This window comes from Pholcus phalangioides, unplaced genomic scaffold, assembly GCF_987345545.1.
Source record: "Pholcus phalangioides strain wild (caught in Gottingen) unplaced genomic scaffold, Ppha-v1.0 ptg000010l_1, whole genome shotgun sequence".
NCBI classification, from domain to species: domain Eukaryota; kingdom Metazoa; phylum Arthropoda; class Arachnida; order Araneae; family Pholcidae; genus Pholcus; species Pholcus phalangioides.
The window spans coordinates 1,518,543-1,536,086 of record NW_028301603.1 but is presented as its reverse complement, the minus strand read 5'-3'; the positions used below and the strand labels follow the sequence as shown (position 1 = coordinate 1,536,086).

Here is a 17,544-nt window from a genome sequence, read left to right as displayed (position 1 = left end):
TCAGCATCACTCCTGAGGGACATACACTGGATGATCCCATGGAGGAAAGAATAACAGGAGGTGACATCAGGAACGAAAATTGAAGCCGTTGTGGCTAGAACTAGAACTCCTTAATACAAAGTATTACATAGTATATGAAGGCGTCTTAGCTAGAACTCCTTCACAGGCTGGCGCCTGTGCTAATATTCTAGAAACCTTGGGCTGGCGCATGCGGCATTCTGGTCCTTTTTGTAGCACTGCTTACTATCATCGCATTGTAGGGTCCTTTCAACGCTCCTATATATTAGTTAAATTTATTGTGTTTTTAGTTGTTTTTATCGATTTTTATTCGTGAAATAACTTCAGAAATGCCTTGTTGTTCGGCTCCAGTGTTCCAATTCCGACAAAAAAGGTTTTAGAATGTTTAGATTTCCGGCGGAAAACGAACGACGTGAGAAGTGGATCGTGAACTCCAGGAGAGACGATTTCATACCAGGAAACGGAGCTCGCCTGTGTGAAGTGAGTTAAATTTAATTATTCTGTGTGAATTTTATTTTTTCAAAATCGTATTTGTGATAATGATTTTAAATGAGAACTATATGAAAAAATAAATCGTTTGGAGGTAGCAGACGATATTTGGCGCCATTGCTCACTTGTTGTGTTTAGATATAAAAGTTATGGTGATTTTCAATCATTTTCCCGGTTTTTTGTTCCGTTTGATTTAAGAGAAAAGATGCATAGGTACATAATTTTGACCAAGAGAACTAATTTAAATTCAAATTATTTATGAATTTATCGTGGAATGCTCACTTTCTCGGCTCTTAGTTTGGCGATTTATCGCTACTACGACGAATTACTGTTATAGTGAATTTTAACTTATTTTGTTTCGAGGCAAAATTTCATGCGATATTTCTGTGGAAAATAGAAATGTTTTAATTTTGGCATTTTCAACTAAGAGAAGGTGGTGATTTCAAATCAGTTGGGAAATCGGTTCTTCAATCATCCTGGCTTGCTGTAGTGAGCTCTGCTGGTTTGGCGACTTATCGCTTGCAGATTGGGAGTAATTAGCTAAAATTGTATCTTCACTGAAAATCAAATTTAATGGGATTAAAAATTAATGTGATAGACGTCTTTTTTCAATTGATTTCATTTTCTGTCCCCTATAATTCTTTTAACAGACTACAAAATTGTGATTGGTATCATTAGTTTGTGTTACTGGACTGGTGAGCACTCTCTTTCCTGCAAGGCACATGCAGTGACTACTTTGCAAATTAATTACAAAGAATTAATTTAATCTTACTATTTTAAAATTAATTGCATGTTCAGCTTAAATCATTATCTTGCTTGGAAAAAGGTTTTTAAATTTTTTCACTCGCACTACATGCATGAGTTTTGAAACAAATACCTCATGGATTAAATTTTGCCCATGCAAAAACTGGGAATGTACCACCTTCTGATTCTTAATAAGAATCCGCTTCTTAACTATGGATTTGATCTTTAGTTAAGAATCGAGAGAGAACTTTGCTACCACATTCTTAACTAAGAATCGTTTTTGTTCCATAGTTAAGAATCGAGATAAGAACCAAGGCTACCCACTTCTTAGCTTGATTCTTAGTAAACATTTTTTTTCTTCTATGCGAGATAAATTAAATTATTTCTTTAATAGAAGTTTTCTATGATTCATATTTTAAAAAATGGAAAAAAAAATTAACAATGCATTTTTATTTCAAAATAAGGAATTCGTCAGACTCTTTAAGTTATCGAAAAGTTATCTGAAGGTTGTGTGGGAGTTGAAAACAGCGTTAGAGTCTATATACAGCACATATATGTTGATAATAGTGATAAAATATCGGATTATTTCAATAAAGTTTGATAAATTTTGCTACATTTATCACATTTACCAGTGATTATGCATAATTCTCAAATTTTCAATCCATAAATATCATGATCGATGAGTCGTAAACGCAATTTTTTTCATATTATGGGAACTTAATATAACTCATATTATGGAATTATTAAATTCAAATCATATATGATTTGAAATTTTTTATTAGTTTAAAACTTGAGAGAAAATTGAATTTCGCCCACAAAATATGTGAGATAAAGCTTTAATCGGCCGAAATATATAATTGTACATAAATTAAAAATCATTATTAACCTACTGCTGCGTTTGTTTTTTTCCACATACTTCGGTGTACGTGAAAAAGCCAACATTACAGAAGAGATGACCATTTTTAATATTGATGTATTATCTGATCACTATATATTATTTTTATTTGGCCACGAAGCAGCTATGCAATACATGTACAGTACCACGTTCATTTCGCCATGACAATTAATTTAAAGAAACATGAAGCATATTATAAAAATTATTATTAGTCTTGTAATGTTAGCTTCACTTACATACATAATGTAAACACAACGATGATTCATTTATCGCATTAACCATGGTTTGACAATTATGCATAATGACCTACAAATGTGATAGATTCACGGTATATGAGCAAAATTTATCAAACTTACCGAAATGGCCGGTGATTATTTATATAATAACCGCAGCTCTTTATCACTTTCACCATAACATATATAGCATAGCCCCTCTTCATGGAGGGTGGCAGGGATCCATCCCAGTGAACGTGGGATGAATCTTTGATTCGAATCACATCGGATGATTAAGTATGGATATGTTTGTTTTTTACTGCAACATGTTAAAAAAATATTATGTATTTATCATTTCTTCAAAACCGTATTCTGTAACGTATCGGGATCCGATCCCTCTACGTTAATGGTGGTCTTGTCGTTATGTGGGAAATTCCTTCTTATTTTAGACCCCAGGGACCTCTCAGTTACCGGAAACCACCCGAGGACCCACTGGCGAACCGGTAAGGGCCAGAGTGTTCGATTAGTTCGGCAGTCGGCGGGTGGGGTCTTTCGGCTGTCGAACGAGAACGGGCCAGAGGTCGGGCTACTGATGTCCCACATAAATTAATTTCCCTCATGACGACGATGCCGCTATTTTCGTGGAGGGGTTTGATCCAATATATGTATAGTTGGGCGAGGCTTAGCCCAGTTTAAATTATTTTTATCGAAGAACTTCCCGGGGGAGTTGTTGCAAGTCTCGTTGTGCGGATACGAAAATATAGTGTTGTACTCACTTATTTTCGGCGGGGGGCTGCAGACCTCCGTCGGAACAATTCATTTCATATTGTTATGTTAGTAATGTTTACATAATCGGGAGAGTCTGATCAGCTCTCCGGATTATGTCATGTTGCCAGATTCCAATGTAATTAAATTGTAATGTTTATAATAGTGACGCATGAATATGCAAATTCGATAAATTTGTTGAGGCGAAAAGGCCATGCGAGGACATGTGGTCCCAAACTTCTTGTAAAAGGGGAGTATAAATTCCTCCCTCTTTGTCTCTCACATTGCGTTCGTCTAATCTTGTTCTGTTCAACTGAAGCCCTCTAGTAGGACGGTTCACCGTCTTACTACCGTATCTATTGGCCTTAGGCTGAATTGTTAAAATGCAATAATCTACATTATTTGAATCCGTTTTCCGGCAGGTCCGGAATCAAAATATAAAACAATCTTCACAGTCAAAGTTCTTCATTGCTGATCGAGGTGGTCCGGCCCTCAACCGAGAGGCCCCCGGAGCTGATCAAGGTGGTTCGGCCCTCAACCGAGAGGCCCCCGGAGCTGATCAAGGTGGTTCGGCCCTCAACCGAGAGGCCCCCGGAGCTGATCAAGGTGGTTCGGCCCTCAACCGAGAGGCCCCCTGGAGCTGGTCAAGGTGGTTCGGCCCTCAACCGAGAGGCCCCCAGGAACTGATCAAGGTGTTCCGGTTCTCAACTGAGAAAACTCCTCTGGTATTTACGGAAAAGCTAACAACATCGGATGTCCGATCGCTGCACAGGTTGACTGTTGTTGATCATCAATTGGTGAGCCAGTATCTTTACTGCTAACGTCAAATAGAGGGCTCCAAGATATACTAATCCATTGTTAAAATTAACTAACCCATATAATTGAATAAATAATAATATTTCATGCGAAAGTTTGTTTCTAATCATTTTCCACTTGTCGTTTGCCACTTTATTGCTGGATATTTCGAACCGGGCAAGCAACTCCCATAAGGGACGTTGCAATTTTGGGGGCTCGACCGGTTCTCAGTAAGTGTGGCAAACCGCGGGTGGAAAGTACTTTCGCTAAAAAAAAAAAAAAAAAAAAAAAATTTTTTTGATATTTAACATTGATTTTAGAGATGAATTCTAATAATCATAGTACGCCTAGAAATTTAGGTGATGATGTTCGTGTACAAATTGAACCGGAACCAAGTGGTTCACAATCGAATAATGGTTCACAAATGAACTTTACTTATCCAACAATGTCAAATCCTTATAACGAGACGCATGTAATACTTCCCCCGGCATTACCTTTAAATCCCGCAAATGCTTTGGTTCCATTGACCCAACGCAGTGTTGGTAGTCTTATATTTTCAGGTAGTGGAGAAGACGTTAGAAGCTTTTTATTAAAATGTGAATCGTATTTTAATCTTTACAGTGTTCCTAATAAGATCGAGTTAGTTGCAAGCACGTTTGAAGGTCGTGCTCAGGCCTGGTGGCAAACGATAGGCAGGCACGAATGGGAAAAATGGGGCCCCCATAAATCGTGGGAAAGTTTCAAGGGCTTGTTATTACAAACCTTTTCAAGGTATCATACCAGGGTTGAATTAGCTCGTGCTTTATTCTCTGAAAAGTTTTCGATGGGCTCGTACCTTGATTTCGTATTACATAAGTTAGATCTTTTTCAGTCGTTCGATTTAACCGTTCCGGAGTCGGACAAAATTGAACTTATAATGTCACAATTACCCTATAATGTGAGAACATTTTTGGAAGTTAGGAAGCCTAATTCTTTGCAACAATTATTTGTAATGTTAGATCAATTTCTTGCAACGCGTGAAAATGTTCAAATTGAATCTCGTAAAAATTTTGAATCTTGTGAAAATTGTGTTGAGAAATTTCAACCTGAAGTTAGAAAAAATTGTGTGGGACCTACACAAAATGTAGTACAACCTTCAAGACGGCCTTTTAGGACAAATAAATTTTTTCGACAAGTTACCTGTTTTGGTTGTGGTCAAATCGGCCATATTGTAAAAAATTGTAAATCAAATGGGAATCAGGGAAACTAGACCTGGGATACATGAGAAGGGGTAGTGTATCCATGGGTAAAAAGACCCCTAGTAAAAAATTTAGTTTTCTTAATCCAGTTGTGAGAGTTAACAACAAGATTTTGACAGCAAAAATTGATACCGGTGCCGATTGTTCAGCGATCAGTTTCGATCTGGCTCGGCAGGTTGGTTCACCCACTAATCAAGTTAGACCCTATCACGGTGATAGATTTCAGTTGGCATCCGGTGAGTACTGTCAGCCTGTGGGGATTCTTCGGGCCCAAGTGGAGATACGAAACAGTGTCGTGCACACAGATCTGATAGTGCTCGCCAGGGTCCCATTTGGGATCTTGATCGGCAGTGATATTTTGAGTAAAACTGAAATTATAGTTGACTTCAAAAACTTTGAACTTAAAGGAGGATTGTTGTCATATAAAGGAGATGTTGATCAGGAAAAAATGCAAAATTTAGTAAGTAAATCGGAATTTGATTCCGATCAGAAAAAAAGGTTGTTTGAATTGTTAAAACAATTTCCGAATTTGTTCAGAAACACTCCCGGTAGAACTCACGTTGCTGAGCATAAGGGCCCTTTCACACGGAGCGGATGCGGATGCGGGTCCGGAAGAAGTTTTAACAATTGGAATATACTGCGCCTTTCAGACGAGCCGAAAAATCTCCGCACCTAGGAAATGTTCATGCGGGTCCGGACGTCGTCCGCATGTGTCAAAACCTAAGTGCGGGCTCCGCATCCGCACATAGAAGTTTTGACAATAGGTTTATTCGGGGCTATTCAGACGATGCGGATGCGGAGCGAATTCGTCCGCATCTTTGGGTACTTTTTGAAGGTGATTTTTCATGGAATTTTTTTTAATTATTTGCCATAATGATAAAATGACCATCATAAAACACCATATGATGGTCCCTGCTCATTAATATAATGTACCTACATACGTCTATCCCTTTGTTTCGTTCTGAGATTGAGATATAGCAACTTTAACTGCCTTTTGTCCATACTTTACAATTTTATACAATAAAACCTGCCAACAACGGCCACTGACGGAACAAAAATGATAAGCCGTTCTGTGCATTACGAATATTTAATTGACTACATACTTTAATAACTTTTAAATTTAATTTAAAAATTTTAATTTTTTTCTTTTTAAATTTTTTAAATTATTTAAAAAATATAAATATCTGAAATATTATTTTAAATATTTGTTATTTTTTTAAATTTTTAATCTGTTAATTTTTTTAAACTTTAAAAAAAATACTTTTATTAAACAACGTTATCTACGTACGACATTCACTCAGGGCCGGATTAAGTCGTTTGAAGACCCTAGCGCTTGAATATTTTTGGTGGTTCCCCCCGAATACCTACAAGTATATTTTACTCGATATTCAGCCTATAAACTGAAGAAATTAAATTTTATATTTCAGAAGTGACTAATCTAAGGATGGGATTTCACTCTAAAAGGTTTATGAAAGTTATTTTATAAAACTTGAAAAAAGCAACTAATAAATTTATCGGTTGCATTAGAGCAAATGCAACCGATAAATTTATTAGTTGCTTTTTTTTAATAATTGTTATAAAATTTTTATAGTGTAATCCGGCCGGGATTATACTATAAAGTTTTATAAAAGAACTTTTATGAAAGTTGAAAAATTCAACCAATAGGCGCATCGGTTGCATTCAAGAAAATGCAACCGGTGCACACACACACACACATTTTGTATTCAAAAAATTCAACCAATAAGATAATATTGGTTGAATTTTTCACGTTTTATCAAAGAGCTTTTACAAAACTTTTATAGTGTAATCCCGGCCTAAGGCTGGTATTACACTATAAAACTTGAAAAATGTAATCAATAAACACATCTGTTACATTCGAGCGAACTTAACTGATCGGCCTATCGGTTGCATTTTTCAAGTTTTATAAACTAACTTTTATAAAACTTTTATACTGTAATCCCGGCCTAAGACAGAATTGTGATGTGAATATTTCTAAGCACAGACATTTTGAACGTCCCCACCCCTCCCCTTTTTTTCTACTTGCAAATTCTTTGATATCTCCTGAATTTTTTTTTTAGGAACATATTAGTTTCGGATGTTTTTGGATTGGATTTTTCGAACATTGGATGTTTTCGGAATTTTTCTTTCATATTTTTCCGGAAAGACAGATTTGTTTTCAAAATCTTTTGAAAATATTTTAAGACATTTTCTCCCATCGACTACTTGTGAGGATCGGAATGAAGATATCTTTATTCCCATATTCTATGTGGCTCTAGACTAAACCACCAAAGAATACCTCTAGGCTGCATATGGGCACTGAATCAGGGGTGAAGGAGAAAAACAGTTACAAAAATTGCGAAAAAATAGTTTTTATGCACGAATTTCAACCTAAAGATGCGGGCGAAACACCCGCATCTTCAGTGCTCGTGTGAAAGGGTATGCGGACCCGCATCCGCGTCCGCATCCGCATCCGCTCCGTGTGAAAGGGGCCTAAGATCGTGACTGACGGAAAACCGGTTTTTCGATCCCCTTTTTCTCTTCCGCGATGGAAAAAACAATTAGTAGAAGAGCAGGTGCAACAGATGCTCTGTGATGACGTCATTGAGCCTGCCTCCACAAACTGGGCTTCCCCGTGTTTTTTAATCAAAAAGAAAACTGGTGATTGGCGATTTGTCGTCGACTATAAAAAGGTGAATAAAATTACGGCACCCGATCGGTACCCTTTGCCTTTCATCGATCAAATTCTACAACGAGTGGGTGACGCACGATTCGTCTCTACGTTCGATCTGGCCTCAGGGTATTGGCAAGTTCCAGTGCGGCTAGAGGATCGGGACAAAACGGCATTCATAACCGATTCTGGAATGTACCGATTTAAGGTAATGCCCTTTGGACTCAACAATGCCCCGGCCACGTTCCAACGCATGATGACTACAATCCTGGGCCACTTAGTCGGTAAGTGTGCCGATTTTTATTTGGATGACATTGTCGTTTACAGTTCGAATTTTGAGGAACATTTACAAAACTTGAAAACAGTATTTTCGTGTTTGGAAAAAGCAGGCTTAACTCTTAAGCCAGACAAATGTAATCTCTATAAAAAAAATTTGGAATATCTAGGTCTCTGTTTGACCAAAGAAGGATGGCACGTAAAACAGGACCAAACCGACGCCATTTTGAGTTTTTCTAGGCCTAAAACAGTAAAACAGGTGCAACGTTTTCTGGGACTCTGCGGGTGGTACCGGCAATTTGTTCCCCATTTTGGTGATGTCGCTAACCCCCTTTACGGCCTGACAAAAAAAGGGCAAAGGTTCAAATGGGACAAAATACACCAACAGGCGTTCGAAAAATTGAAACATCTCTTGTCTTGTGCTCCCGTTCTAACCACAAGAAAAAAAGATTGTGCCTTAAAAATTTACACAGATGCCTCAGGAATTGGGCTTGGAGCCATTTTGCAGCAAGTTGAGCCTGACGGGGAAAAGCCGTTAGCCTATGCCAGTCGTACCTTGAATTCAGCAGAAAAAAATTATTCGGTAACAGAACAGGAGGGACTCGCTGTTATATGGGCGTGTAATAAATTTCGAGCCTGGTTTTCAGGAGAACCTGTTACTATAGTAACGGATCACAGGGCAGTCGCCTGGTATTTTGAGGCTAAACAATTGAAGGGGAGGTTAAGCCGATGGGCTCAATTACTACAGGAATATCCTTTAAAGTTTGAATATAGAAAAGGTTCGACCATGCAGGCCCCTGATGCCCTGTCCAGAATGCCCGCTGTTGTCACCGCCGAAACTGATTTCGAGGAAAAAATTGATAATAAATTATATTTGTTCTCGTTTTTGGATTTACCTGAGTTAATTGTTCAACAGAAAAAAAATTACCAAGATATTATACAGTATTTTAATGATAAATCTGTCGGAAGACAAAAAATTGATGAAAAAATTGAAAAGTATTACCTTTTCGAAAATCAAAAATTGTTTTCTAGATTCAGGAATAAAAAATTGCTAGTAATTCCTCCACCATGTAGAGAGAAATTTTTGACTGAAATGCACATGCATCCCATTTCAGGTCACATGGGAGTCAATAAAACTCTTCAGCGATGCCGACAACGCGCGTTCTGGCCCGGTATGCGTAAAGATATAAAAAAATTTGTCCTGTCCTGTAAAAAATGCCAAACATGCAAATTCGACAATACGAGGCGATGGGGAGGCATGGTGTCAACCTCTGTTGATCATCCAGGAGAAATGGTTGGGATTGACACCATGGGTCCCTTTCCCGTTTCTTCCAGAGGGAACGTGCATCTGTTAGTCGTCGTCGATTATTTCACAAAGTGGGTAGAGTTATTTCCACTAAGACGAATTACGACAAGTGCAGTTGCTAAAAAGTTTGTTCATGAGTACTGTATGAGATATGGCTTTCCAAAAAGATTAGTTTCCGATAATGGTTCTTGTTTTATATCAAACCTTATGAGGGAAACTTGTAAAGTTCTCCAGGTCAAGCAAAGGTTCACAACCCCCTATCATCCTCAATCAAACCTTACCGAGAGATTTAATAAGACAATTAAACAGATGATCTCCTGTTATGTTGGTGATAAACATAAAGACTGGGACAAAAATTTAACCTTTTTTGGTCTTGCTATTAGGTCGGTTCCCTCGGAAACTACGGGTCAGTCGCCAGCTAAATTGTTTCTTGGTAGAGAATTAGTTTTACCATTTGACTGGGCTATGGACATACCGGTTTGGGAAAGGGTGAGTTTGCCCGAAAACTTACTTAAGCAAGTTAAGGAAAATGTCAAAAAACAACAAAGGAGACAAAAAAGATATTATGACAAAAAAAGATTATTGCACACCTTTAATCAGGATGATTTGGTATTAAGGAGAACGCATTTCCGTTCTAGTGCGCAAGGCAATGTTATGGCGAAGTTGAAACCACGATGGGACGGCCCGTGTAGAGTCCTGGAAAAAATTTCACCTATTGTCTACCTGATAGTGGATTTATCCAATGATAATGTCTATAAAGTCAATGCTTGTGACTTGAAAAAATTCGTTAGTAGTGACCAAATCGTTCTTGAGCCTGTCCCGCAGTCACCTGAGAGTAGAGAGGTCCTTGTACAACACACTTCCAGTAATCCGAGTCGACATCATGTTTCACAAACGCCCTTAAATAGTGCTAATTGCAATAACTCTAGTACGTCCTTTAACCGGCAAAATCCCGAGGAGGACACCACTCCTAAGATGGTGAAAACGAATTTCATTAAATCTTCCGTAGGTTACTCTAAGTTTTTGGTTCCGATTCAGAGAGGGTGACAAAGGGTTCTCGTTAAGAGGAAAAAAGAACCTCGTATTGACGTCTATTATTACTCTCCCGAAGGGACAAAATTCAGAAGCAGTGTTGAAATTTCGCGATACTTACAAAATCGGGATACTGATTTGGCTGTCGATAACTTTTCCTTTAGTGGGAAGTTTAATATATCAGGTGATATGTTAACATAGTTTTTGCAAGTATTTCTGTAAATTAACTTTTTTTAACCTATAGAATTTTTTTTTTGGGAAAAATTCTTCCGTGGTGAGGGGGAATGTAACGTATCGGGATCCGATCCCTCTACGTTAATGGTGGTCTTGTCGTTATGTGGGAAATTCCTTCTTATTTTAGACCCCAGGGACCTCTCAGTTACCGGAAACCACCCGAGGACCCACTGGCGAACCGGTAAGGGCCAGAGTGTTCGATTAGTTCGGCAGTCGGCGGGTGGGGTCTTTCGGCTGTCGAACGAGAACGGGCCAGAGGTCGGGCTACTGATGTCCCACATAAATTAATTTCCCTCATGACGACGATGCCGCTATTTTCGTGGAGGGGTTTGATCCAATATATGTATAGTTGGGCGAGGCTTAGCCCAGTTTAAATTATTTTTATCGAAGAACTTCCCGGGGGAGTTGTTGCAAGTCTCGTTGTGCGGATACGAAAATATAGTGTTGTACTCACTTATTTTCGGCGGGGGGCTGCAGACCTCCGTCGGAACAATTCATTTCATATTGTTATGTTAGTAATGTTTACATAATCGGGAGAGTCTGATCAGCTCTCCGGATTATGTCATGTTGCCAGATTCCAATGTAATTAAATTGTAATGTTTATAATAGTGACGCATGAATATGCAAATTCGATAAATTTGTTGAGGCGAAAAGGCCATGCGAGGACATGTGATCCCAAACTTCTTGTAAAAGGGGAGTATAAATTCCTCCCTCTTTGTCTCTCACATTGCGTTCGTCTAATCTTGTTCTGTTCAACTGAAGCCCTCTAGTAGGACGGTTCACCGTCTTACTACCGTATCTATTGGCCTTAGGCTGAATTGTTAAAATGCAATAATCTACATTATTTGAATCCGTTTTCCGGCAGGTCCGGAATCAAAATATAAAACAATCTTCACAGTCAAAGTTCTTCATTGCTGATCGAGGTGGTCCGGCCCTCAACCGAGAGGCCCCCGGAGCTGATCAAGGTGGTTCGGCCCTCAACCGAGAGGCCCCCGGAGCTGATCAAGGTGGTTCGGCCCTCAACCGAGAGGCCCCCGGAGCTGATCAAGGTGGTTCGGCCCTCAACCGAGAGGCCCCCTGGAGCTGGTCAAGGTGGTTCGGCCCTCAACCGAGAGGCCCCCAGGAACTGATCAAGGTGTTCCGGTTCTCAACTGAGAAAACTCCTCTGGTATTTACGGAAAAGCTAACAACATCGGATGTCCGATCGCTGCACAGGTTGACTGTTGTTGATCATCAATTGGTGAGCCAGTATCTTTACTGCTAACGTCAAATAGAGGGCTCCAAGATATACTAATCCATTGTTAAAATTAACTAACCCATATAATTGAATAAATAATAATATTTCATGCGAAAGTTTGTTTCTAATCATTTTCCACTTGTCGTTTGCCACTTTATTGCTGGATATTTCGAACCGGGCAAGCAACTCCCATAAGGGACGTTGCAATTCACATTTGCTGAAATAATCTCCGCCATTTTTTCAGGCTAGCGTCGCTCTAAAATTTCTTTTCCTCCTTATCTTGTCAACAACAAGCTGTTGTTAATTTTTAGCTGGGCGCTGATTGGCCAATGGCGAAATTCCCCAAAAGGGAAATTTATCGGCCTGTCCATCGTCACGTGACCTTAAGAATAACTTTTAACAATCACATCGTGGTTGCATTCGGAGCTTGATTCTTAACGTGATTCTTACGAACCAATTCTTACGTATGGATGATTGGTTATTAAGAATCAGAAGGTGGTACACCCCCCTGGTTTTTTCTTCTTTCTCAAGAATAATACATTCCAATTTCTTTGGGGTTTCAAGAAAGTATGATGGAAAGTAATTTTTTCAAATTCGGAATTTAAAATTTCTATTATTTTTTTTAAATTTTAGACATTTTTATAATTTTTCTTAAATTTAAACATTTTTAAAATTTCCAATGAATCTCAAAAATTCTATCTATATCCCTATAATAGCTTAGTAAGTGTGAAAAATTGCATAACAATGTCAAATCATTCACCAGTAATTAATTTGAGAAAAACGCGTTTAAGTATTGTGAAGCAGAAATGTTGAAATTATTTTCTCAGACCCAACACCATACAGACACATGAAAATAACTTCAATGTTCAATAACGTACTGTTTTTTTTATATTGCTATCTTACTTTTATTTATCCCTTTAATGCTTTGAAAAGCCTGCCGCTTCAAACACTTGATGCTCATCAAATTAAAAAAAGCCATAGATTAAAAAACTGATGAGGTAAAAATTCAATTGAATTTATTTTGCAGTCTGTTATCTATTTAATATGTTCTGAGAGTAATATTTGAGGCAAATTAGCAATTACTATGAGAAAGATAAAAAAATAGAAATTGACATTATAACCGTCAAAACGCATTATAAATGTTAATATTTTTTTACATTGACATTGGCATGAACAGATTTTCTGGTAAGTGTGATACAAAAGACGTGTAACAATTACTTTTTTAAATGAGTATTAAGCTCAACAATGTGTGCATAATTTTTAGTAGACGAAGTTTCGTCAACTGTCACCACCATATCTCATTGCATAGATATGCAATTGCGAAACACGTTATAATGATAGCAAGAAAAACCTTTTTGAAAATCAGTTTTTTTTTTCATTCACTACCTATACACTTATTTCTGATGTCCGTTATCACAATACACAAATTCACACAAAACACTGCACGTCAATATAAATTTTGTGCTGCCTCCATTGTTTTAAGTGGTATTATTATAATTATTTATTCATCTGTGGAATTTTCCCCATTTCATGAAAATGGTTTTAAGTTCGTTGACCAGATTGTAAGCACACTGATAATATATACTAAAGATAAAGATATGAACTGTTACATCCTATCTTTCTAGTATGTGGAATACATCTCCATTGATATTTTTCCTTTATCATCACACAACCTTGGTTATGTTCCAAAAACTCTGTTCATGCCATTTAGATGTACTGCTAATTTGATTAATTAAAGGATAATTTCGTTGAACAAGAAACAAATAACCATGCATGAAAAAAATTATGGAAGTAATAATAAACTAGTAATGTGTAAAACAAAAGTACACAATAGATTCAATGATATACGAAATATAAAATGTAAACAAACAAAAAGAAATGTAAGTCAGGGTTTGACAAATCAAGAGGGGAAAAAAAATTAATGCCAGTCAAACTTCTTAGGAGCCAACGGTGATCTTAATCTCAAATAAAATGGTAATGAATAATGTTTTTTTTTTTTCAACTTTCTATATCTTTTTCCTACTTTAAGAGACACATGCTGCCTTGGAATTAAAAGACTCAAATTTACTTATCACATGATTTACTTTATAAAATCTGTAATGGCATTTCATCGCCATGGCGCCCTGGTGGGATTTGTCAAGTCCTGCTACAAGTAACTGTTTTTTCCTTCAACTAAATGAAGAAAAAGACTCATGAGCAAGTATTGTGAATGGCAGGGATTAACAGGGAGTGTTTTATAGGGATTACAGATTTCAGTCAGATCGTCCATCTCAAGCTTTTTTTCACAAATTCATGGAAAAGCTCTATGTTACACAGCTCACTCAATACACATCTAGGCAATTTTCGTAAGCGGAAGGTTTAAATCTACACTGTTTTGTTAGTGAATGAGCACCAGAAATTTGCCACTGGACTTATCCTTTTGATGAGATCTCTTCTAGCCCAGCTTCGTGGCAGAGTACGGAAGACTGCGGGAGGTGCAAATCTACGCAACGTTTGTTAGTGATAAAGTAAAGGTGCTTGCATCCTTTTAGATTAGGTTTCTTCTTAGATCCTGTTAGGATATCAATAAGCTATTTACTATGTTTACTGGAAATTCAGATGCGTTATTTTAGAGCAGATTCAGATATCCTTATTACTGTAATTGAAGAAAATACTTTAAGGATAGGTATTAAGAATTCCATGAGTGTCCAGCATTTAGAGATTAATTATGATGATTAATGAAGATTTTAATTCCTATTCTGAGAAATTGGGGCAGAATTTTTCATCTTTGAAAAACAGATGTTTATCCCTTAAAAGGAATTTTGACTGTTTTGGACGTTAATATTTGTACCATATTAATCACTTAAAAATATGTATGTTATGCTGTTTTATCATTCTTATGTGTGATGCAATATGCACTTACCTGACATTACTTTGAATTAAGGTATAAAAAATGCTGTGTGGTAATTTTTTGTTATTGTCCCTTTTCAAATTAGGTACATTTTGAAGAAAACCAGTTTGAGTTGAAAAGGCAAGATGGCTGCAAGAAGTTAAAGCAAACTGCTGTGCCGACCTTGTTGCAGGTTCCTAACCTACCGAAACTTCTTACTCCTTAACGGAAGAAGAATATAGGCCTTCCAAAAGTTCTGAGTGATGATTATGTATGTGATATACTCAAATAACCTTATTTTCTCAATTGTCATTATAAAGCCAGAAAATACACTAGTTAACTGTTTCATTCAGTAAGGTTTATGGCCAAAAAGAATTAATAGTTCTTACTTTTTTGGTGCTGCTAATTTGTATAATACTTAATATAATCAGGATACAGTTATTAAAGAATTGCATTCTCTTGCACAAATGGCTGTGGCAAATGAAATATGAATGCAAACCTTCACACCATTTATTTAACATGAACCCAAATTTTAGCTTCATTGCTCGACCTCCCGAAAAGTTCTTAAATCTCCCGAATTTTTACAAAAATCACAAAAATCCCTAATTGTCCCTAAAAATTCCCTACTTCATTAAAAAAAATCCCCACTTATGAAAACAATTCCTAAGGAATTTCTTGTGGGGCATGAAGCCTCTTTTTTTCCCCTTTCGAAATGACGTCACACGTCGTAAATGGGGAAATTCCCTTTTTAAGAAGTTTTACAAACCCTCTGATGGTAACAAGAAAGTTGTTTGTCTTATCGTGCAGGGAAATGGCTTAGCAGTCAATAGTCCTGGATAATAATTGAAGATTCTAGTGACGCGCATATGGTCAAAATTTCTTTTGTTGAAGTTACGTACGTGCGATATAACAAAGCATGAATACTGATAAGCAAAAACATATTTAATCAATTTTAAAGATACTTATTCCGATGAATTTCCTTTCATCAAACGTTCCAGAAGAGGGCCTACTTTTTTTTTGTACAAGTTGTGTTACGGGCATAAACATAGGTCATGGTGGAAAGACTGACATCATCACTCATGTGAAATGAAAAAAACATCAAGCAAGTGTCACAAAAATCAGTGTTCTTCAAAAATTGACGCTTTTTTCCTTCATCTTCCGATGATTTTGGGGTCATTCGCTCAGAATGTTTGTTCACAGCGTTTCTGATTGAACACAATATTTATTTTTACATCATTGAAGTTTTGTCCTCCAATTTCACTTGTTTTTTGCGTAGGAATTTTATTCCCAAGGGTTTAACTTCCATGTGTGTAAAATCCCTATTTTAATTTGACTTCAGTAGGGATTTTATTCCCTACGCATTAACTTTTATGTTTGGAAAATCCCTATTTTATTTGGAAAAATCCCTATTGTATTTATTAGGGAGTGGTTTTAGCATAAAATACGGGTTTGCGCAAAAATCTCCCGAATTTTCATTTTCAAAAGTTGGCAGCTATGATTTAATTTCAGAAACACAAACATTTTATAAAACAACTTCAGCCCTATTAAATTATTTATCGGATCTATTAATTTCACTTTTCTAGAATAATGTTTTCATTTCTTTCTTTTACAGCATTTTGAAAGCATTACTAGGGAACCTATTAAGGAGGTAGCACCATCAACCTCAAAAAACCCAGAAGACCTTCAAGCTCAGATTAGGCAGTTGCAAGAGGAAAATGAAAAATTAAGGTAAAATCTGGAGTGCATAAACAACAAAGTGGGAACATTCTTGTCATCAGAGCAAGTTAGTGTCTTGCGGCAAAACCGTAAGTCCATTTCCCAGTGATCTAGTGCAGAGATTGTTCGGGGCTTGAAATTACGTTTTGCTTTAGGCAAGCATGGCTACAATTACTTGAGGTCAACTGGGTATCCTGCTCTCTCATACAGCACTATTAATCGCAAAGTTGCAAGCATTCAGGTTGAACATGGAGTTTTGCGTGATGTTTTTGAATTACTGCAAATTAAAACAAGCAGTATGACTCCAGCTCAAAAAGACTGTGTTCTTTTATTGTCGAGATGGACATATCGGGCTCACCTGACTTTGATCCATCTAAAAAAGTTTTTGTCGGCCAAACCACTATTGGTTCACCTGGAGTTGGCACTCACTCACTTGTTTTTGTTTTGAGGGGCCTGCAGATGCCATGGAAACAGGTAGTGGCCCATGAAGTAACTGGGCTATCAATCAAATGAGAGGAGCTGAATGGGCGTGTGATGAACATTTTTTCAGCAGCCGAATCCATTGGCTTGATGGTTAGAGCCATTGCCTCTGACATGGCATTGTGCAATATTTCACTTTGGAAATCGTTATCTGTGCAGGTATCGAGGAATAATCGGGTTAATTCTTTCAGCTGGAGGAATGAAGATGTTTTTGTAATAGCAGATGTTCCTCATTTGATAAAAAATATATGGAGTGCAACTCTGAGGCACTGCATTCACTTACCAGAGTTTGTTACACAGTCTGAAGGCCTCCCTACTCATATAGTCTCTGGTGGTTACATCAAAGAGCTTTGGCGAGCAGAAGTGGATATGATGACATGCCTCAGATCCTTACATCATTTAAGCTATGACCACCTCTTTCCCAGCCACTTCACCACTATGAATGTTGCTCTGGCAGTGCAATTAATGTCAGTTAGAACTGCTGCTGCCCTGGAACAGGCAGTAACACTGCAGAAATTGTCAGTAGAAGCTTGAACAACAGCTTGGTGGTTAGGTCTTGTTAGCCAGTGG

The 17,544-nt window shown here is 37.4% G+C and overlaps 1 protein-coding gene across 1 annotated transcript; it reads left to right on the top strand.

Annotated features, from left to right (window-relative positions):
- The first annotated feature begins 154 nt into the window (after window positions 1-154).
- On the top strand, window positions 155-15,033 carry LOC149080738 (THAP domain-containing protein 2-like). Its single transcript, XM_089237286.1, has 2 exons — window positions 155-498; window positions 14,885-15,033. The coding sequence occupies exons 1-2, from the start codon at window positions 400-402 to the stop codon at window positions 15,002-15,004; spliced, it is 219 nt and encodes a 72-aa protein (XP_089093412.1). The 5' UTR covers window positions 155-399; the 3' UTR covers window positions 15,005-15,033.
- The last annotated feature ends 2,511 nt before the right edge of the window (window positions 15,034-17,544 follow it).